This window comes from Corvus brachyrhynchos, unplaced genomic scaffold (assembly GCF_000691975.1).
Source record: "Corvus brachyrhynchos isolate BGI_N302 unplaced genomic scaffold, ASM69197v1 scaffold106, whole genome shotgun sequence".
Taxonomy (NCBI): domain Eukaryota; kingdom Metazoa; phylum Chordata; class Aves; order Passeriformes; family Corvidae; genus Corvus; species Corvus brachyrhynchos.
Window position 1 is genome coordinate 557,290 of NW_008238834.1, and position 23,378 is coordinate 580,667.

A 23,378-nucleotide genomic window follows, 5' to 3' on the forward strand; every position below is an offset into this window, starting at 1 on the left:
AAAATGACAACATTTTTTTCCCCCTCATCAAATTGACCTCTTTCTTCTATATCCAAATATAACTCCTCTTGCTTTTTTGAGTTAAATTATGCACAATTACAGCAAAACACTATTCTGAATTTTGTCATGCATAGTAATTTCATGATTAGTACTTAGGTTGCCTTCACACTTGGGCATTTACAAGTTGATTAAATGCCTTGGTTACCTACTTGGATAGCAGTTGTTAAAAATTTACAGTGTTTTGAAGGGAGAGGGATCCTTATTTGTTTCTAAAAAGTTCACACTGCTGCACAAAAGGTATGAATGTGGGAACCTCGGCTGTAGTGAAAAACTTGGTGCAGGCAGCAGTTTTCCTTCTCATCTTTGCTTCTTTTTACAGCATTTCTCTGGTAGGGACCTGTGGTCCTCTGCTCCGTGGTGGCTGGGCAGTGCCACTGTTCAGAGGTACCTGTGGTAGGACAGGACTGGAAAGGAAGAGTGGGAATGAGGCAGCAAAGAGGCACTGTCAGTGCTCCCTCTTTTTTCCTGCTGTGGTGGGAGCTCAGCGATGTCCAGCCCTGTCTTTAGTACCACCAGGGGCAAGTCTGTGTCAGTGCTGCAGGCACAAGCATTTAAAAGGTCAGTCTGCCAGCAGTTATAAAATGTACTCCTCTATGAAAGTGCCAGCTCAGTTATCTGTCCCTAAGAAATCCTGCTTTAAGGAATTGCACCTTCTACTTTCCTTACCAAGGGCTGCAATTCAGGCTTGAGAATGCTTCAGCCCTCCTACCTACCACCCCAGTGGTGCCATGTGTTTATTTTCTTAGGAAGCTAGAAAGTGTCTCTTCTTCCCATAGAAATATGTAGTAATTACTGTTTAATAGGAGAAAATACAAAAACCAAATTATATATGTGCATGTGTGTATATATATATATATATACACACATTAAATGGAAATAGCAGTCTCAGATTTGAGAGGGCTTTATTTTAGCTTGCTGCCCTGGGTTGTTTGGTGAGTGGCATACTGGGCTGGTCTGAGACCCTTTATGTGTGCATCCACCTTCTTTTCAAAACCGAATAGCATTTCAAGAGTCTGTGTGGGATTTGGGTTGGTTTTTTTTTTAATTTCTCAGTCTTTCAGTAGAATTTATATCCCTTGCACTGTCTATACAGCCTGGAATCCACATTCTATACCTTGCCGCATTTATGTATAGTTGAGTGTCACTGAAGACAGAAGTTCTCAAAGTGTTACTACTCCCCTTGCTGGTGCGTTGCAGCCATGGCACTCAGACACTTGGCTTTCCAGTGGCAAGCTGCTTCTTCCTATTTGAATTCATGAGGATGATTTTATGAAGAGACAGAGACAAATTTAAGAGTATAGGCTTTTTTCTCCTTTCTTATACGGTGTGACTATTAAAAGAAGAGAATGACTTTCACCTGTCTCTTGGATTTACGCAGACGCGGACCTTGGACGTGTGTAGACTCGTCAGCATAATTTGTGGTGGGAGCTATTTAAACAATGGCATGATAACTATTTTAGCTGGTTTGTTTTTCAGAACAATTTATTCTCTTGAATGAAAAATTTAAAAAGGCTTGTAGATATCTGGGTAAAGATTTTCTGATATTTCTGTATTATGGGATAATGATAATAATAAGAAGAAGAATAATTAATTTTCCAAAACTTAAAAGCTGGAACTGTTTAGCATGGTAAAAGTGTGTTTTCTTCTGGCCCCATGTAACTGATGAGGTCAAGTGTTACTGCAACCCCACTTCCAGGTAAAATCAGTCCTTCATCATGCAAATAGAAAAGGCTGCATGGCTCTTTTGTCCCACTGTACAAATCATTAAAATATTAATTTGTAGAGAAGAGATTATAAACAAGATAAGCCAGGTTTTTAAGGGTCTGCAGAAGGAACTTGCTGATGTTTTGCGTCCTTTTTTTTTCACCTTGATAAAAAGTAACAGAAGCAACACACATCTATATTTCAGGAATTCACCGGCTGTAACCCAGAATAATGATCTCCTCCTGCATCTGGTGTTGCACTGAAACAGCTTTCATATGGTTTTATGTAAGCAGGTTTCTTGTCTGCCCAATTCTAATGGGCCATGTGGAGCCAGACTGAAGTTCTGCTGAGTACGGTTATCTGGTCTCCAGCAGGTAACCAAAAGCAGATTGTGAGTGAAGAATGCAAGAAGAAAGCAGTAAGTCATGGTCCCTTCCCCCAAGATTCTTCCAGTTCCACTTAGGTAATGCTCTAAAGATGTTACAGAATAACTTTGGGGGAAAAAACTTACCCTTTTTCTTTGGAGGGCCCAGAGTAGAGAAAAGTTGGTGGTGTTTGTTGGAATGGCCCTAAAATGTAACAAGGCTTTAAGGAAAGGTGCAAGCAGCTGATTTTCTTGTATTTTTTCATTGAGATGGTGGGTCGTGGTCTGAGGACAGCAGCATGGAGCCCCAGTAAGCCGCTAAAACAGTACAAGAATAGGAAAATACACTTTGTCCGTGCTCATCTCTGTGAGCAAGATCAAGCCAAATGCTGAGTAACGGTGGATTGGGGTGACATGCACACCTCTGGCTTATGGATATTGAGTCTGAGATGCAGAATCTAATTCTTAGCCATTTATTTTCATTGTAGCAAACCAGTCCATTTCATTCAGGGTGCTTTGCCTCCTTTTGTATAGGCAGTCCAGGTGAGGTGTCCTAACCATGTAGGTGCTCGGCAGGGAGCTTTTATGGTTAAAACAGGTGAAAAGTAGGGGGGACTGTCACCCCCATCCTGTCATCTGTCACCTCAGTACTATATCCTGCAGGATACGCTGCTCTTACTCTGCTTTTTGCAGCCCATCTGTTCCTTATGCTTATTTAAGAGCACTCGTATTTAAGGAATGACATTTTCAGGGTATATAATTAAAATATAGGTTGGCACTTTTCATTGTTTTCCTGTCTGGCTTTGTATGGCATACTGGAAAAAAATATTTAAGAGATCTGTGTTTGCAAAGATTTCTGTTTGAGTGGGCTGCATTACTTCTTTATTAAAATAAAAAAAAAGCAGCCACACAACCCCCCCAAACATTTTAAAAGTAGCTCCCCTAAGGCTTAATGTGGTTAGTTGAAGGCACTGTGGGATTGTCATCCAGAAACACAGAACTAATTTTCTTGTTTTACTTTTAAATTAGAGGATTTTTTTTTTTTTTGTTAACTAGAATTGAAATGTTTCAGTTATGAATAATGCCAGGAAGAACCAGCACACTTGAGTGGGTTTAATGAATTGCATGTGTTCTTGCTGCTTTGTGAACGTGTGTGTGTTGGTGGAGTTTCTGAGACCTGTCACTTAATATATACAGAAATGCATGTTTTATTTATGATGTATTAATTTTAACTATCCTAGCTTTTTTGTTTTATGATCAGGGTTTCTGCAGAGCCCTCAGATCATTTTAATATGTTCAGAAGAAATTTCCACAGACACTGAACTGCAGAGCTTTATGTCTCATGAAAGTGTAAGAGTAACATGTTTCTTGTCTACCTTTATTAGCCTTAAGAAGGCACTGGATGTTTCTGTCATGACTGAGAAAATACTTAAGGGTAGTTTATTCCTTCCACTGGGTAGATAGTTAATTTGCATTTACAATCCTTGATATTTTATGTCCATTCCAACCAATGTTAGGCAGTGTTGAGTAAGGACAAAGAGGTAGGAATGTAACTACTGTGATAAAACCTGAGAACAGGTACTAACAATAAAACTGTACCCTTTTTTTGACAGTAATTTGAAAGGTTACATTGCAATTCAGAGCATCTTAGTATTGGTGTTTGTTGTTTTTAAGGAAGCAAAATTTCCTTAGGAGATTTGAATTTACTTCAGTTCATTTTATGCTATGTGCATGAGAACAATTTGTCTCTTTTGCAACATCCTTTTTTCGTTTATGAGCTGGTTTTATCTTCTCTAAGAAACTGCTTACTGAAAGGCTGTATTTTAAGCCTTCAATTTAATGTTCCAGAGGAATATAGGAGTTCTTCTGACTAAATCCCCAGTTTTACAGTAACTTGAGAGCACCCTGGCAAACTGCTTTTCTGGTTAACATCATTGATTATCTTAGTGCAAAGACAGTGAGTACAGCAAAGAAAATTAATGTGGTAAGGTTATTACTTCATTAAAAAAACTGGAAAATATAATTCATGCTCATTACGTGTGAAGACAAAAAAAAGCATGTTTTCATTGAAGTGTTTTCATTTAAAAAAAAAAGCATAGCAGAGAACAGTATTACTTAAATTATTCGGTTTTGGTCTTTTAAGAAATGACCAAGAGCTGTTTTACATACTGAAGTGTAATTGTCAATGTGAGATTCTCCACATTAGAAAGCCAAAGACAACATTTGGAAAAATAGGAAGACTGTTATTTACAGAAGAGCAATGAATAATTTTTAAGTGGCAACCAAAAATCTGATCATGGAAATGCTCTGGTTGTGTATATATATATATATATATATATATATATGCTACATTATTTATAACATGTAATGTATTCATTTATATATTATAACATAGTATAGAAAATATATATTGTGTATTATACATATTATAATAATAATACATTCTTTTCTCTGCTTAGAATAGTTTGTAAATTTTCAGCTTTCTTTCAGCTAAAGGAGTAGCAGTACAAAGTAAAGATATCGGTATCTTTTCTATGATTTCTCCAATTTCACAAATTTAAAATTATTGAGGGACAAAAAAAATAGGATTTTTTCTTTTGGAGGGTTTTCTTGTTTTCTAAGAGCTCATTTATAAGCCAAGCTTCCCTATGTACATGTTTTCCACTTAGGTTTTTGGAGAAGAGAATGGAGCAAGTGAAGCTCCACGCCTTTTGCTCCAGCATGTGGGTGGGCTGTTCTGGGGAAGGAATGACAGATTTGAGGTGGGTTTCAGTGTGAAGTGAGGGATTTGTAACAAGAGGCAAGGGTTGCTGGCTGGCCCAGAGTTAATTCTCTCTTCTACTTTGCAGCATCACCACTCAGTGTCAGACAGTTCTTAGAAGCAACAGCAGCTCAAGGGATGTTGTGTAATTTAAACAACCCACCAAAAAGCTATGTGTCCCCCTTGAGTTATAGGAATATTAACATTGATGTAGAAAAATACTTGTTATGTTTCAGTAAATAAGGTCTATTTTAGACTAACACAGTGATTGATGTTGTTTGTTGTTATTCTTCTTATTATTATTGATAGATTTTGCTTGGCTGCTTTGCTTTATTTTATTTAAATAAAACAAAACAAAACGAAAACCCAAACCAAACAAATAAACCCCACAACATTTGAGATACTGAGAACTAAAACTGTGTAACACTTGGAAGTGGCTGTGAAAGTTATTTTGAGTAGGACTTTGTCACTAGAGGGCACTTAGTCACATAAAATTAGCCATCTTTGGGTTGGGTTGGGTTGTTTTTGGGTTTGTTTTTGTTTGGTTTTTTTTTTTGTAATAGCGTCTTTCTTTAAAATATCTTCTAAAATATTTGTTGATTTTACTGGATTTTATTATTGATTTAAGAGTATGCAAGTATAGCCATAATTATCTGTAAACATAAGAGTGTCAGGGCAGTGATCTGCAATGAAACATTTCCTCTGGGACAGGGGATAAAGGGGGAAGCTAAGGAGAGGCTGTAGTGTACAGGACTTAGTTCAAAAATCACTCAGGCTAAAATTATGCCAAAAGGCTGCTCAGTTAGTATTAATTTAATTAATAAAACCTGAAGTGGAACAAATTACCATATTTAGCAGCAGGGGTGTATAATCACAAACACAGAGTTCTCACAAACACAGAGTTCTCGAGTATCAATATCTCTGCTGTAAACTGACAAATGTAAAAACTCCTGTTTTTGAAAACAAACAAAGCCAGAGCCCTCATTTACACAGACCACTCATGAAGTACCTAAGATACCGACTGGAATTCACTTTAACAGGTGAGTTTAACATACTTGATGCTTCACTGTAGACCATCTAGCTTCATTGTGCTCCAGTGGTTTGCTTTGCTGGACACTGAATCCCAGTGATTTCTGATGGGGTGCTTAAGGTTCACTGGCAGCCCTGCCACTCATGGGCATATTGGTAGCACCTGGCACACCTGTAAAGCTGTCTTTGTGCTGGGAAATTGTGCGCTTTACCTCCTGGCTTCATGGCTCTGATAATTTGCATCTTTTCTCTGATGGATGAGCAATTCTAGTGGGGTGGAGAGCTGATGACCCAAGGGGTGAACCAAGAGGGTGGGGTTTGCTGTATTTTTTTCCTGGCTGTCACTGCCAATCACAGAGAGAAAGAAGGTACTCCAGGACCGCATCTGCCAGGCCAGCTTAAGGCTGAGGTATGCAGTATTAGTTTACACATGCTTTCAGCAAGCATGGCATGCAGTCCTGGTATTTCTGTCAGCTCTGTCCTCAGCTTCTGACCAAAGCCTCCCATAGAAGGCCTTGGTCCAGTGTTACCTGCGGTTTTTTTTAGCCGTCTGAGCAGTCTGACAGGTTAATTATCAAAATAATCAGCTGTTGTGAGTGGGTGGAACCAGGGGTAAATATTCCAGGTGTGAACATGAATGAGTCTGGGAATGGGAAGGGATGGTAACTGCCAGACCACTGGTGATAGAGCTCGTGAAGAAGCAGAAGTAGTGACAAGGACCAAATATACTGGAAGCACATGGTTTGTTTATTTCTAAACTGAATTGCATCAAGTTAAGCCTTTCTTGGAAATTTAAGCTTGGAAGTTTAAGCAGTTTTGAAAACACATGTTCAAGTAGCTACATCTCTAAGTGGGCTTTTATATTTTCCTGTATCTCCTGCCTCACATGGGGGGAATGTTACTGTGGTGCACTTTGGAAGACATGCAGTGGGATAATAGAATTGTAACAGCTTGCAAGGATTTCCTGGGTCTTTTCTGTTCAGAAATGTTGCTCATGATTAATGGACATTAATCAGGGCTCCAGCACTGCCTTTGCACTCGAGGCCACGTCTGGCTCTCTGTCTGCCATTTGCATGGCTTCTGTCTCTCCACAAATGGACATGGAAATATTTTCTATTCTGTAGGTCAGAGAAAAAGGTCTTAAAAGTCCAGAGGTTAGCATACCCTCTAACAAAACTCAAGAGAATAGATTTCCTGTTGATTCTCTATAGCTAAGAAATTTCAAGCAATCCTCTTGGTCAGAACTGAGAGTTTAAAGTGCAAGTCAGAGTCGATAACTGTGGATTATCGCTTAAGCTGAATACAAGGTCAAGACTATTGAGACAGACTTTTTCTGGGTCCCCATTCATAGTGCTGGCTGTCTGCTGTGGCTTATAGGAGCTTTGTCCTTGATGGTGCAGTCTTACCTGTGTAGGCATCAAGGTCTGTCCCCTGTAGCATGTGCCAGGTACTCAGATGGCCTGTATAAGAGTTTCGCTACATGGATCATATTGCAGGCCAAGGATTTACAAGCTGGAATTCTTTCTTCACTGCCTGTCATGATGAACTCCAATGGAGTACACCTCCCACCACATTTCCTGGAAAGATATGGTGAACCTCTGAATTCATAATCCCACTGAATGCTAAGATAAATTTTAAATGATGCTTTATGGAAACAGGATAAAATTACACAGGCAATATATATCTGCACATTTTGTAATGGCAATCCCTACATAGATTGGAATGTAGAGAAGAGTAACAGCTCCTACTCTTGTAATCAAAAGAAATAGATTAGAAATCAGTTCTCATCAAAGTGGTAAGACCAAGTATTTACAAAATTTGAAAGAGAAGTTTTCTCTAGTTTTGCTGACTAGGTTTTTTAAGTGGAGCAGGTAGAGGGCAGTAGGTGCTAACGTTCAGGATCTCTTCTCCACCGTACTGGTGCTGGGCAAACTGCGAGGCTGCTCTTCAGCCCGAATTGTAGGTAACCTGATTTTACATGGAAATAGACTTGGAGCACTCACACAGTCTGTTAACATAACTCAGCAGCTGGAGCTGTAACAGCTTAGTCTGCTGAAAGTGAGACTTTTGGTAGGACTTAAAAATCAACAATGAAAAGAGTGCAGGCATTGATTGGGGTTCTCCATGCAGGTGGACTCTGAAGCAGACAGCTAATCTTTTCCAACACAAGTGAGGCAATTCATGTCCTCTGCAGATTTTGTCTTTTGCTTTTAAGATAAATGAAGTGATAAGCATTGTTTGCCATGAAAACGCATCTCTAGAAAAAGAGATTAATTTCCTCCTCTAGAAGGAGAAAAAACATAGGAGGATGATGGTATGAACAAAGCTTAATTAAAATATAATTGTGTTTAATCAATGCAGTATAATTAGAAATAGTGCTTAAGAGTTCATTTTAATGGCTGTTGGGCTATTTGTATTCTTTAAATTAATATCTGCCTTATGAACAAAGATCCAATACAGCTCACTTCTCAAAAAGGCTCATTTGTTTTTCTCTAGTGATTTTTGTGTAGTTCCAAGGAAGCAGAACCAGTAAACCAGAAAATAGATAGGTGGTAAAAAATTCCTATAATGCCTTCTAAACCCTTTGTGTTTCCAGCCTGTGGCATCAAAGAATGGTCTGGTGTTAGCATCTACCTTAGGATGCTGCAGGTCAATCTCTTGCTCACAGTACACTTTCCAGGTAACTTTGGAAGTCACTGAGATCATTTTGTTTATTTTTCATTGCACACAGAGTCTCGTACTTTTAATACTTTATAAGTCTGTTCTTCCTATTGCTTGGAAATTTATCTAAGTACTGGTCAGTCTCCTGTGGTTGGAGGTTCAACAGGGATGGCCAACAGCATGTGCAGGTGGTGCATGTTGTTGTTGAGGTTGTCCAGACTCTGAAGTATTTTAAACCAGTGCCTTTCTTTTTTAGCTGTCTTGTGTTGTTGCACATGCACACAGCAGCAATAATGCCTGAGACCAGACCTCTGTCTTGCTCAATATCCTAGCAGTAAAGTGAAACCTTCTCACGTTACTTTCTCAAACTCCAGCAGTTTGTGTTTCAGAAACTTCCTGTGCCAGAGGTGGTTTTTGTTTGCTTATCAACCCCAAAAGGATTTCCCGTCTCTCAGCTTGTTCAGTTGTCCCCTGAATCCATGTAAAGTTTTAGCAGCTGTAACATCCCCTGGCAAAGAGTTCCTGAGTTTCCTTTCTCAGTTGCATGGAGATCTGCTTCCTCATGTTTGTTTTCCACCTGCCATCTGCCTGCTTCATCTGATGCCCCCAGCCTTGTGTTACAATGGGCAGCAAACAGTCAGTTCTGATTCATCCCTTCCATGTCACTCATGATTTTACAGATCGCTATCATATCTCCTCTGGATCATTGCTTTGCCAGGTTTTGTAGCTGTTTCTTCTTGAAGCCAGTCTGTACTTTCAGTCCACCCTCTTTACTTCTTCTTCATCTCTATACATGAGTGGGAGGATCAGAATTGCAGATAACATTTAAGATGCAAGTATGTGAATATGCAGAAACAAAATAGTTGCCTTTTGGTTTTTCTCTGGTCTTCAATTTGCTTTCTCTAACTTGTGAGCTGGGAGATGATGTTCACACAGTAGATGTACCACCCCAAGATCTCATTCCTGGGCAGCAGTGTGCTTGTAACTCAGTTCAGAATCCACTACTTTTGAGTCTAAACTAAAAGTTTTCCCCTAAAAGATTTCTAGCATCAATTTCTATAAATTGCACTTCATATGTCATTTTATTACAAACCTACCCTCATAGAAAGTTCTTTAGCCTCCATCATTTCTACCCCAAATAGCTTAATATCATCAGCAAACATTGTCTCTACCCTGTTTGCTCCCTTTTTCAGGTGATTTCAAGAACAGGCTGAAGAGCATGTGTATCCTTGACATGAGGCAGCAGGACTCCACTGGTGTCTTTCTTCCACAGTGAAACTGACTGTTTGCTTTCATATTCCTATGCCCTGTCTCCTATCTTTTCAACAGTTGCTTTCCTAAATCTGTGCAAAGGTGTTCACTCTAATTCTGTGCCTGTTAGGTTTCCTTAAGAGATCTTGTGAGAGAGATGTTATCAAATACATTTTGGAAAGCCAAATAGATGATGCATCTGAGTATAAAAAAAGGGGAATAAATGGAGTCCCATACAATGCAAGCCCTAAAAGAAAATAGCTGGCTGTCAATAGAGTTGTTATTACTGCTCATCTGAACTAGGTTTGTGACAAACCTGAGTATTCTAATGCTGAGGGGTCTGTAGCAGCTGGGCAGATGAGGGCTCTGAGGATATGGAGTTATAGGAGGTTATGCTGACCTACGTGTGAGCTTCCCTAGACGGGGACTTGTCATTGCCCCCGCTGTTGTTTCCAGCTAGGTGTCTTCATCTGCACAGCTGATGTGGCTGCTCTGAGCTCATATGGTTGAAAGTCAGCCTATCAGGCAAGATGAGAATTTTTAGCTGAGTCAGGACTGTGATGTGTTTTGACCCTGCACTGCAGCTGCACTAGTGGCCAGCACATCTGTGCATCTGCAGCAAGTGCTGGGCATTGGGAAGCTTAAACCAATCATAAAAGCAAACCCTGAGAAAAGTTGTTTGTCTGTAGCTTGTATGAAGGGGTACTTTTAACTAAGATTATTTGGGTCTTGGGTGTGTGTAGGAGGTTGCATGATGACATAAGTTTTCCAGCAAAGAAGTAGTAGTCCACACTGGATTTGTAGAGTTGGTCTAGTCTCTTCTCAGAAGCGAGAATTAAAAATGAAGGGATTTCTTTATAACTTGTTTTCTTTGCGTCTTTCTTTCTCTCGTGATCGATGAGCCTAGTTTCCATTACTATACTAAGTTTGTTACTGTGGTTAACCTAAGCTTGGTTCTATACAGTTGCAACCAGAGATGTTTCTGGTTTTTAATGTGATTCTGGGAGCTAGTTATCTGTAATCCAAGGGACAAAAAGTATTGAAAGTGGGAACATTATTGGTATGCTTGTATGAAGAGAAGAAATATGAAGCTCTGAGCTGTTTGCATCTCTGCTCTTCCAGAGTCTCTGACTGTACATCTAATTAACCATCCATTTAAAAATACTGAGCACTTCTTTTGCCCCCTGCCAGCAATATCAAGATGTAAAATTAATTTCTCTGAAGATTTCCATCTCACATGCTTGCAACATTTGGACCTAGCCTTTAAATTGTCAACAATCCACAGTATACAAATTACTTTAATTATAGCAGTAGGCCAATAGTGCTGATGCCCAAAAGTTATGTCGGGGGTGGATGCTCAATTATCACATTTTCTTTTCTAGATCCCTAGGAAGGCAGGAAATTCAGTCCTCTCAAACTGGTTTTTTACCCTTCACTAAATATTTAAGCAATAGCAATTGGTGTGGCTTTAGTCCAAAATAATTCCTAATCTGAGAAGAATTTTTCCACATCTCATTTATGTTTATTTTCACATTCTTTAATCAGATTTCATGTAAAGAATTATGTTCATTAGAACTAAATACTAATAACAAGCTAAACAGAACTATGCCTTTTTCCCTTAGTCTGTGGAAATATGTGAAGACCTTGTCCCTGCAGTTAGCAAGAAGTCAATGCCAAGTTTTGTTGGTAATCACATACAATATTGACTGTGTTCTCCTGTCAGAAGAAAAATGTCTCATCCCGAGTGCTCACTTCATTAGAAATCAGTAATTTACATGTGAATAAAGCCACCACATCATGTGACTGTGTTGCTTAGTATTTGCTGAAGCTGACTTGGTCAGTAATTCTCGTGCTGATTCATGTCAGACTTGCAGAATTATTTTTAATGCCTGAAAAAGAATGCAGTTCACTAGGGAAGAACAAACAAGGTGGGTTTTTCAGTCATAAAAAACCATGTTAAATGCAAAGGACTCCCTCAGAATTCTTTTTTCACCTTTGTAGATGACACATTAATCCTGCCCTCAGTTTGGGGTATCATCAGCACTACCAGTACTAGTACACACCCATGGTCTGCAAACCAGGACCAGGTAGGCTTGTTTCTTAAATCAGTCTGCCAGTCATGAACATGACTGCAATTTCAGCTGTAAATTCTGCCTCTCCTTGCTGTGCCTGGCATGGCACATCCTATGGGAAGATTGTTGTCTGAAGGCTGCTGTGTACGTAGTAGTTGTGTGCTATATGGTCACATTCTTCTCGTAGGTCTCCACTGAACTGCACCTGCACATTTATGGATGCAAATTGTATCTCAGTACCAGCTTTTGGTATGTACATATGGTCCTTTACAAGCAGCAGCAATATATTTTGTGGGCAGAAATTGCTGGCATGTACAAAACCTGCAGGTGTGGTTTTAAAGCCTATTTTACCCTCTGTGCATGAAAAGGATGTGCTGTAACTGAGAGCATCTACTTAGACTCTGCTCAAGTGATCAAAATGATCCAGTGCAGCATTTATGTGTTTGATGTTGAGGTACTTTGCATTTTCTGGGTACTGGATACCACCTTACTGCTGTTCTTTGAGTCTCTGTTTAATTAAAAAGAATAATTTAACTATGTTTTCAGTGACATATGTTGAGTTCAGTTCTCATAAAGATTTCTCCAGCTGAACTTTCTTCATCACCCACACCACTTTCTGCTTCTGAGAGCGGCCAATATCCTCGTTGGTGTAGCAAGGATGGCGCACAGAGGGAGGCACAATGGGCATTCCTAAAGTGAGCAAAAGGCTCCTCCCAAGCACAGTATGGTGCTGCTTGTGAGGCTTGGAGCATCAGGGTGTTCCACCTGCAGGCAAGGAGGCAGCTGCAATTATCCATAGTAGGTGCAATATATACCCAGTTGCTACACAGCTGGCCAAATCTAGTGGTAGGGCAGATTGCAAGCCTGAAGTACAGGTTTGGCTTTAAAGACATCAAGCATAAAAGAAATTTTTTTTTGCGTAATTTTAAATGTACTCTCATATAGTGGAGGTGAATCCTTTACAGACTGGCCTTCAGAGGTGATTTTAGTTTTTTGGAAAGTGTTATCATGAGATCTTGGTTAAATAACTGCTGACAGTTCTCTCTAACATTAATTTTCATTTACTTCTATACATAAATTGTTGTATACTTTTCCTTTTCCCCTTTTCCCTAATCGACTGCCTCGGATGATACAGTTTGAATTTTCCGATGTTCAGAGAACATGACTAAAGACGTGACATTCCTTAAAATATCGTACTTTTAGTGATAAAAAAACAAGTAAAAAGTAAAAAAAAAAAAACAACCAAACAGTGCTAAGGTTGTGTATGCAGAAAGTCAGATAAATATGTTAATTAAGGCTATAAATTATCTTTGCCTAAGAACCTTATTTCTTTATAACAATAAAAACTGAGGGTCCATAATCTTTTCTTGTAGTGGAGAATCTGTGGGAAGAAGATACTCTACCATGCTCTAGACAACAAAAAATTGACTCAAGTTACATTAATTAAATAAGTAGCTTTGTTTGATAATATAAACCGCTTTGGTAACATTTAAGTAACATAGTTATGAATGACAAGCATAAAAACTGTATCCTCTCATAATTCGCATTCACATTTCGGAAATTGATTCCTTAGATTTCATGCTCTTGCCAAACTATGAACCCATTTGAGAATTGAATCTGTGGCAGTGGATGAGCTTCCTATCCTCTTTGTCTTTTGCCAACTTCTTTTGAGTAGCACAAACCTGAATGCTTACGCATCTTGGATTCATATTATGTTCTCAGTCATGGATGACCTTTTACAAATGACTTCCAATAGCTAGAGCTGAAGTCAACCACAAGATTTGGTCGTAAAAGGTCATATTCTAGTTATACAAAATGTAGATAAATTTGAAATCCCTGCAGCAACTGATTGCTGTAGGTTTTTGGTTTGTATCTGACCAATTTTAAATTCAAAGCCATACATTAGAAAATGTTATGTTCTAGCTTTGTTTCTCTTTTCTTTTCTTCTCCTAATTTTCTTTCGCTATAAAATCATTTAGTTTACAGATTTTTTTTTTACTTTTCCAGTTCTTAAAGTTCTATTTCATAGGGCTCCTATTTCACCTTTTCCTTTTCCCCCTTTTCTTCTTTACTAGTGGATTAATTACAGATTACTCCTTGTAAATGTGAATAGTGTCTTTCTCTTACTGTCAGGTTCTCACTGGGAAATATTCTACTTCTAACTGGAATGATTTCAGAGAAGTTGTTTGAGGCCACTCTGCTAAGAGCATGCCTTAGAGTGTCACATTTAGACCTCAAACAAAGAAACAGGGCAGATTTAAACAAGTACAGTTTGTTTTTGTAGGCATAACTCAGAATGAATAGTAAATTAAAAGAATATTTGCTCTCATCACCACTGGTCACTTCCTGGCCTTATGTTGTACAGACAATTAATCTTCTTTTTATTTCTGAAATACAGAAACTGTAGACTAAGGCTTCCCATGGTGACTTTGCTGTGGGACTCTACTTTGTAATTAGTGCCAAGAAGCTGGATTTTTCCATCCCTGTTTGGGCTTGCTGTGTGCTTAACTTGCTCACTCTACTACTTCTGATTCACACTAGAGAAGCTTTGCAGCTCAGCTGTTTGTGGTGCAGTTGTCCTAGCAGGTGAGTAAAAATAAGCTTCTCTGGGCTTGTGTGCTGCTTCCCATCAGTACTGGCACCTTCATATGCCTTTTCCAGGGTGTTCTAATTAAGATTATATCAGAATAGTGTGCTCCAGGGATGGATATCAACTTATCTTTGCTACCAGTGAAAAACCAACAGCTGACCATATGATGATGACCAGGATGATCATGACTCCATGTGGCTTTGCCTTGAGGTGGTTAATTGGACTGCAAATTTCAGCTGCACTCATATTCCTCATCTGGACAGGGGCAACAGTATGTTCTTAATATGGACAGAACTCAGGCAGGAACCAAAACCAAAGCCAGACTACTGCAGTGTTTCAGTCCACTGCGAGCCCAATGCAAAGGTTCAGCTGCCTAAGACCATAGCAAGCTGTATTTCTGTGTGGGGTCTGAGCATGTGGATTCAAGCTCTAGTTGCTCTCCATGGTCTTTACTATCATGACAGCTCTTACTGTGAGGTTCTTAGAGTAGAAAAACCAGACAGTGTTCCTTCATTGGAAAAAAATCAGTCAACCATCCAAGGCCAGGCTGGTTGGAGCTCTGAGCAACCTGTTCAAGTGAAAGGTGTCCCTGCCCATGGCAGCAGGGGTGGAACTGGAAGATATTTAAGGTCACTTCCAGCCCAAGCCATTCTATGATCCATTTTATGATCCCTCACAGAATGACATACTAAGAACCCTGATATAGGAAACTGCAGTGGATGGGTGGAAACAACTTCCTTTGTGGCAAAGCCTGGAAACCTATTTTTTGGAATACAACTGCATAAGAAAATGAGTTTGACACTGGAGCACAGTCAAAAAGGTATTTTAACAGATTATGTGGCCTATCCTCCAGATGATCATAATATAAAGCACCGTAAAGCACCATACATAACTAGCAACATGAAAGAGAAGGCTGGTGATTTGTATGAGTTCAGATGAAAAACCAATGGCCCTTATAGTGTGGGAACTGAGAGTTTTTACCACCAGATTTGGATCACATTGTGCTAGGATTTGAGAAAATGCACCTACTAAGACATAATTAACTGATCTTTGCTTGCCTATTGCAGATGAATAGGACTGTGTGATTTGCTCCATTCAGTTCCTTAAGAGTGCAGGAATCTGAAAAAAGTAGTGAAGCAGTTGGATAAAAGGAAAAAACTTTTCAAAGCAGTTGCATAGTGAGCTGTAAAACAAAATTGAAACAAACTGCACTCGTTAGATACAGGATGAATGCCAAATAGGCATTGAAAATATGCACCATGTTCAGCTGGAAACCATCCAAACCATGATATCAATATTGTGTTAACGTTACAACCAAATACACTGTCTGGCATGTTTCCATTATCTCAAATCTTCCATCATTAAAGGAAAAATATGACAAATTGTTGCTTTCCCTTTTCCCAGTTATAGAAAGCACAGCCTTGTAGAAGAAAACCAGCAAACAAGGCTGCTTACTAATTCCATGAGTGAGGATCCTGGCAATTTGGTCTCATTTGAAAATATTTATCACTGCTGATGAGGCAGAGAGCAGGTAAAATTTCGAATTTTTAATTAACTTATATTGTAACATTTCATTGCCCTAAGTACAGTTACACAATGTTAGTCAATTCAGGATTTGGTCCAGGAATGGATTTGAGTTATACCTCCTTTTTACGCTCATCAGAATTAATGAATGAGAGCCCTCAGTCTTATTAAGACTAATGTTCCTTTGTCAGTCCAATTTTCTTTTTTTTCCTTTGGGGTTCCTTCTTGTTATGACTTTGTTAGGTGGAAACTGAATGGTCTATGTTAATCAGCACAAGACATTTGGCTACTCAAGCTTTCGTAAATGTTTCGTTTCCCAGGGTCCTTTGAACCTCCCGGGAACAGTTCTGCATCCTTATTAGGGACTGACAATTAAAGGTCTGTTTTCATATCAAAAGTAATCACAAAAAATTAGCTAGGGAGACCTTGAAATGCTGTGAGAGTTTCAGTGTTTTGAGATGGCCAACTTTCCTTCATTTGCTTCAATCAGTATCAACTTGGGTTCCTTTTTATGTTTCCTTCTGCCAGGGCAACTTATGAGTTGGCATTGTGACAACTGAGAAGGATTATGCAATACCATGAAGATGTGATTAATATATTTTAGGCCACTGTAATCATATTCAGTTGCATAATTATCACAGAGGTGCAACAATAAGCTAAACTGGATTTTGAAGGCAATGCTATAAAAATGAGCACTTTTGGTTTATTGAATTCCTTGTTAGAAGGAGGAGGAAATGCTGTGCAGATCTGCAAGAGCTGTGTTGCTTACAGACTTCAGAAATTCTGATGATAATTTATAGGAAAAAATGTATGGTTCTGCCCTAAATATTTTAATCTTTGTGTGCCAAGTTACAGGCTTTCACAGAAGATAATCTGTTAGTGTCACACCTTGTCTGTTATAAGCCTGAAAAACAAATCTGAGTGTTTCTTCCCCAGGCTCTGGTGCCATGGGAAATTGCTGCAGAAGTTCATCAAAAATGAGTGCTTTGATTTACTCATATTTCTGAGAATCTGTGCTGGTAGATCAGGACATCAGTAATCAAAGTGGGGTGGATCACAACTGAATAGGTTGCATATGTGTTTAAGTCTAGAAACATAAAGCAAAAGATGAAGCTGTTAATATTTCTGTCACAAACTGGAAAAACAAAACTAAATTGGTATTAGAGCATCAAATTCCCTCCTCACAATTGATTTCTTAGAAGTAGCATTCCCACTTGAAGTTAAGTGAACATGGCTGTTTCAGAGCAAGGCTGAGGGCCTCCTTTGCCCCCTGAGATCTCCACACTATTCTCAGTCTGTTTGGAAACCCTCAGATACCTGGGAACAGAAAGACAGACCCAGAATTTCTGTTCATAGCCTGCCTAGCTGCTATGTCACAAATATTAGTAGAATTATCTGAAGACTTAAGGAAGCAAACTTTTTATTCCAAAGCTTTTATTTTGACACTGATGATGGTTGCTTGAAGTATATATAAATTTGGATTTGATTTTTGGAAGGAAAAAAAAATCCTTTGTTGCTAGGTCTTATAGCAGTCACGTCACATAAACTGGCAGTCTGTATATTTAAGGGATTTTTCTCTCTGATTAAACACAATAGTAATGTCTTGCCTTTTGAAATGAAACCTTTGTTTTTTCATCTACATACTTAGGAAACAAACATGCTGTCAAAATCCTTAATGTAGCTAACTATTTGAACATAAAAAACAGCATCAAGCTGTTATTTGTTTTGTTGGACTGTACTCATATTTCCAATCTGAATCTTTTGTACCTGGTGATCTTAATTATAGTTGAGCTGGAAGTAGTTTAATATTAAAGGGAATTACAGCAGATTAATCTGTAAACCTGCACAAATATCACATTCCTTTGTATGGAGGTAAGCACAGGATAGAGTGCATAATTACGTGTTGTTCTCTGTGTAGGCTGTGTGCACAAGGCTGAGGAGTCAGTGTTGCCATTCCTCATGACAGCAGCAATTATGGCACGTTCTCGTGTCTTGCAGCTGTCAGTTACATTAGAAAACACACATTATTCCTCTCACTAAGGTAATCTTTTAATCACGGACAAGCAACCAAAAAAAAAAAAATTGAAAAAACCAACTTGCCCTGGAAACAGGAATTAGTGTACTAATTAGTGCATGAAAATACAGAGAAATCTTTTAAACTATGTTTGTTGTAATTATTTTTTTCTAAAGCGATATAGCTTGCGGTCAACCCAAGAAGGCCATTTATCCCAACCAGTCAACTACCCATTACACTTTTTGCAACTAGAGAGACAAAAGAAAATCACTAAAAATTAAATGGGAGAGGTATGTGTCTCCAGTCCTGATGTAAAAACATCGCTGGAATCCAGTTGCAGCAGTTTAGCCTCAGTTAGCACGTTGGGAAAGCACAGTGTCAGCAAACAAGAACCATAGTTTGTACTGGTAAATACAACTTTTGAATCACAAAGTATCAGTTAATTGTCTATGATTAAGGCCTTTGGATTTGCTTGTGATTTTAAGGCTGCTCAGGTGTCACTATTGAGCCCATTTAGGAACAGTTTGCAAGATGACAGGTAGAAAAATGAAGTTTCAGAAGAAATATAGGAGAAGAGCAAGCCACACACAAGCAGTCTGATTTGCAGAAAGTATGCTCTGGGACTGCACTGGCTGCCTACTGGGCAGCTTCCATGTAAGTTTGCAGATGGTAGTAAATTTCCCAGTTAGTTTGATGTTATTGCACAAGCTGCTACCTCATTGCAGTGGCTCAGGAAAAACTGTCAAAAATTTTAAATTTAACACGTGTAGGTTTACCAGAAATGAAACTTCTTGCAAGTGTCAAGTATTACCTGCATTCCATGAGACTGACACAGGTGTTGCCCGTAAGACTGCCTGACATGTTCTGACAGTTCTGGTTTTGTCAGTGTCCCATTGCCTCATGTCCTTTGAATTAGGAGCACTCTCTCCAGTGGCATTTCTTGAATCCAGCTGGTGAATATTGATGGTCACCACAAATGATGACAAGGCACTGACACAGAAACCTCCTCCTCGAAATTGAGAGTGCCAAAAGTAACAGATTAGAGACTAGTCATTATAAGAGAAACTGGGGATTTAAAAAAAGAAGGCAAAAAAAAAAAAAACCCCCGAAGTGGGACAAAAAAAAAATCTGCCTACTTTCAATGTCCTTGTCCTGCCCTACTGTTAACTATTGGTGGCTGGAAAATGAACCCCCTCTCAGTGTTGCAGGTCATGTTTGTTCATGTTTTTTCACTGCTTTTTGTGATGTTTCTTTTAAACAATAGTACAGTACACACCAGGACTTTGCAGGCTTCCCCATGCAATGGTGCCAATATATTCCACCCTAATTTGCAATGTGTCTGTTATTACAGACCTTGGTCCCTCCTGAGCACAAGTGCTGCCTATGCCAAATGCACATAGTTGTTCTGTGATGAGGACAAGGATCATCTAGCGAATAAATGGAGAACTCAGTATTCAATTTAGTGGTGACCTTGAATTTGATCTCTCTTCTATCCCTAACAGCCTAGTCAATCTCTGCCCTGTTTAACCCATGTCATCATTGCTGTCGTATCATACAGCCCCTTCTGCAGCTGCCTTCTCCTTGATACTGTCCATTTAAATCACCAAAAGAAAGAAGAGAGAACAAGGAAAGAACTACCATAAATTCTTCTTCACCTTTTTCTTAGCAGTGTCAGGAATGGCTGCACAGGTCTTTCCCAGTCTTTCTGTTCTTTTTTTTTTGTATTTGTCTAAGGTAGAAACCACAAGTCTGATTGATAAGGCAATTTGCATCTTGAGGCATCACTGGAAATACAATGGCATGAAAGGCTACTCTGGCAGAGCACACTTTTCCCTCAGGGCTGACTTTAGAAACTCATTGATGTCACTTCCTTCCTCAGTCAGCAAGTGAATTTTCACTAATTCTCAAGACCAGCTGTCCGTGCTGTCAACAGAAAGTTATTAAAATTCCTTTAAAGTGAATCAAAATAGCCTAAAAACAAATGTACTGGGAAACAGGAAAGCATCAGTATTCAAAGTCCACAAACCTTTGAGCAAAATAGTGTTGATCTAACCAGAGATTTCAAACACTCTGCTTTCCTAGCATCTTGTATATCATTAGAGAATGCTAAAAACACATACACCTTTAATCTTCTATTACCAACAATCTATTTGGCTAAAATATTTGTTACACGAATAAATCTTATTTCTCCTAAAGATGAACTCGGTGAGCAAGGGAATACATTTTAAGTCCCCCCTAAATGATAACTCTGTGGCGTTTTTTAAAAGCATAATTTTTATATTTAGCAAATAAAAACACAACACAAGCATGCAGGAAGTAATTACCATAAGAGACAATCTTATAATATAGCCTAAAGTAATTATCTTCATCTGAATAATCTATAATGCTTTCTTTGTAAAGAGGAGTAGTCTCAGGGATGGGTAGGGAGGATCATTTTCCTTTGAGTAGAGTCTTTATACTGTATTTTAACACTTTAAATATTTTCACCTCGTTCTAAAAATTCTGTTTGTGCCACACATATCAATATGGAAAAGTTTTGTTGAAATGGAGTATCATTTCCAGGGCTGGAGGTGGCAGCCACCTGAGCTAGGCAGGCTCCCCTGACAGTTAATAGTGATACTGACAGGTTGTAAGTCCTGTCCCATCATTATTATTTTTAAAAACCTTCGGGGTGCACGTAGCCTAGCTGGATAGGCAAGTGTGAAATTCCTGACTTTCCCCAATATGTGTGGACGGTCTCCAGTAGCAAACTGATACCAGCTGCCCTTTTGGCACCTAGTGCATGGGAGCAGTAAATGAGGCAAATTACTGTCCCTTTTGGTCGAAAAGGGAAAAACAGGTGTGAGGTGTCCTTGCTGTTAGAGTCCCAGACAGGGTAGAAAAGCAGTGTTTGGTCTAGGTTTTGATTTTATCTCCAGGTGCACACTGAAGGACGCTGCAGAAGAAGGCCAGAATAAGGAAACAAGACCATAATTCAACTTGCCACTTTGTGGATACTATCAGGATAGAATTTCTCCCTTGGGCCAGCTGGTGCCAAGCCTCAGTTTTGACACAGGCATGTAATTTTATTTTAAGGTAGTGGCAGAAGTTGCTTTTCTCCTCCAGTGGTCAAATCCTGAGCTGGATGCTACCAGTCTCTTGGTCACGTAGTACATCTTGCAACATTAAGGGCTTCATACTACATATTAGAAATTTGTTTTCTCCCCTTTGGAGGTTGTAATTTCTTGTGGGGTTCCAGGTTAGATTGGCTATATAGCAAGATTGGCTGCCTATCTCAATCTTCTTTCTATCACATCTTTTTTTAGAAGAGAGGCTTCTGTTTCTTTTATTTTAGGTGTATTTCCATTTCAAACTATCAAGTGATTTTTAAATGTTAAATTCTGTTTCTTAATTATAGGTTTTGATTATTTTTTTACTAATTCGCTGTTTGCTGCTCTACGTGTCCCGTCATGTTCATTAAAATATGTACAAACCAATTATTTTCTTTCCCTTTCAGAGTCTGGAAAAAAGCTGCAACAAGAGACAATTAATCAGGTATTTAGAAACTTTCATACTTTTTGTTAACTTAATTTTTCATGCAGAAGAGTTGTGGCAAGTAAAAGGGAGAACTTCATGGGACACGCTAATACTAACGAACAGGTGTGCTTAGGAGCACGTGTCAGACAACTGGCTCACTCTGCAGATGTGTTGAATTCACAAAAGTAGCCATCATTTTGACTTAACACTAAGATCTGCCATTTAAGCAATTCAGTTCATCTACTTCCCAACGTGTTGGTGCTGAGGACAAAGCCCAGAGGTAATTTGTTCATTGGTATCAAATTTTGTGGCACATTATATTTCTTTTTCTTCTGTTTGCTAGCATTCATTTTAAAAGGCAGAAAGCTAGTGATACAAATACCTGAAGAGCACATGTAAGCAGTGTATTTCAGTATTTCTTAGGTTATTTCTGCCATGAATTTTCATTGAGGCTGCACTAAACTGTGACATTGCTTGCAGAGGCATTTTCTGCCTTGTCTTTATTACTGTATCAAGAGTAATTACTTAGGAAAAAACCTTTATATATTGTAATTTGTCATTTCCGCATCAGAAAAAGCATACAGAAATGAAACTGAAAAAATTTCTAACCAGAAAGAGAGGAGGAAACCCAGAGTTTGCTTTCCTCAATTGCATGCTCTTGTGGATTGAAAAGGTCCAACTCCACAGAAGCAGTGTGCTTGCTTGTCAGTCTTTGGCTTCTTGTCCTCTTGTGGAATACTGTTATCCAGATGCCATAGAAATGGGCATCTGGATTGTTCGTGAGATTTATTTTGAAATGCTGCTTAAAAAGCAGTCATTAAAATATTTGCAGTCCAGCAATTACCCTCCCTTAAGCCATCTTCCTTCTAAGCTATATATCAAGGCATTGGCATAATTACATCACTGTTACCTGCGAACTAATCACCAAGGTGAAGGACTAACCTGACAGGGACTGAGCACCTAAAGCAGCCTGGTTTGGATCTAACAGCAATTCCCCTGCCATGGCTGAGCATGGCAAAGATGTCAGTGGGTCATTTTCGGTAGCCTGAGCTGGCACCAAAAAAAAACCCTTGCATGTCTGGACACTTACGGGAAGCCTGGTCCTGTGACACAATGTAATATTCAGAGTTGTTACAACATTCTCATTATGTTGAGAAACTGATGGATAGATATTTATCATTCTCCAGAATATGGCACTGCATAACCAAAGGAAATCTTTCACTTTCTTAAATAACTGTAGAAATATTTTGGAATTTAATGGAAGTTTTGTGCTTTGACTGAGAATTTATATCCTAGAACAAGTCTAATTAACTTTTATAACCGAAACTGCCTTTTAAATTTAGCCAGAAATGTCTTGCAAATCCACTTTTGGGAGTTCTTGTTGGCCAGAAGGGGGGGCACTTGTATTTTTAAACCACAACTTGAGGCAACGCTGGCAGCGTGTGAATGGTTGATTGGAGACCTAATTCTGCACATTTTCTGTGTGACAAAATCAGCTCTGTGGATGCCATTACCCTTTTCTGAGGAAGACTGTATTTGCCTCATTTTCAAAAGGTGGATCATGTACTGTATTTTGTGTGTGCAGTCTTAGTCTTTTCCTGCATGCCACTGTCTTGCCTTCACTGAATAGCTCACCTGCTCTGTCTCTCTGCAGTTAACTTAAGAACATCTAATTTTGAAGGAATATTGCCCTGTCTTGATATGCTGGGGGTATATATAAATAAAGCTGTAAAAAGTTGATTTGGAGACAAATAGTACACATTCCCATTTAAATGCATACTACTTAAGCTGGTGATGTTCCCTTTCATATAGATTTCCTTTGTGCTTCCAAG

At 38.9% G+C, this 23,378-nt stretch overlaps 1 protein-coding gene across 1 annotated transcript in view; it reads left to right on the top strand.

Moving 5' to 3' along the window:
- CHST9 (carbohydrate sulfotransferase 9) overlaps positions 1 to 23,378 on the top strand; it is a 95,148-nt gene that overhangs the window by 57,068 nt on the left and 14,702 nt on the right. The window contains 1 exon segment of the mRNA XM_017738288.1: positions 21,527 to 21,564. Coding sequence (XP_017593777.1) covers positions 21,527 to 21,564 — 38 coding nt within the window.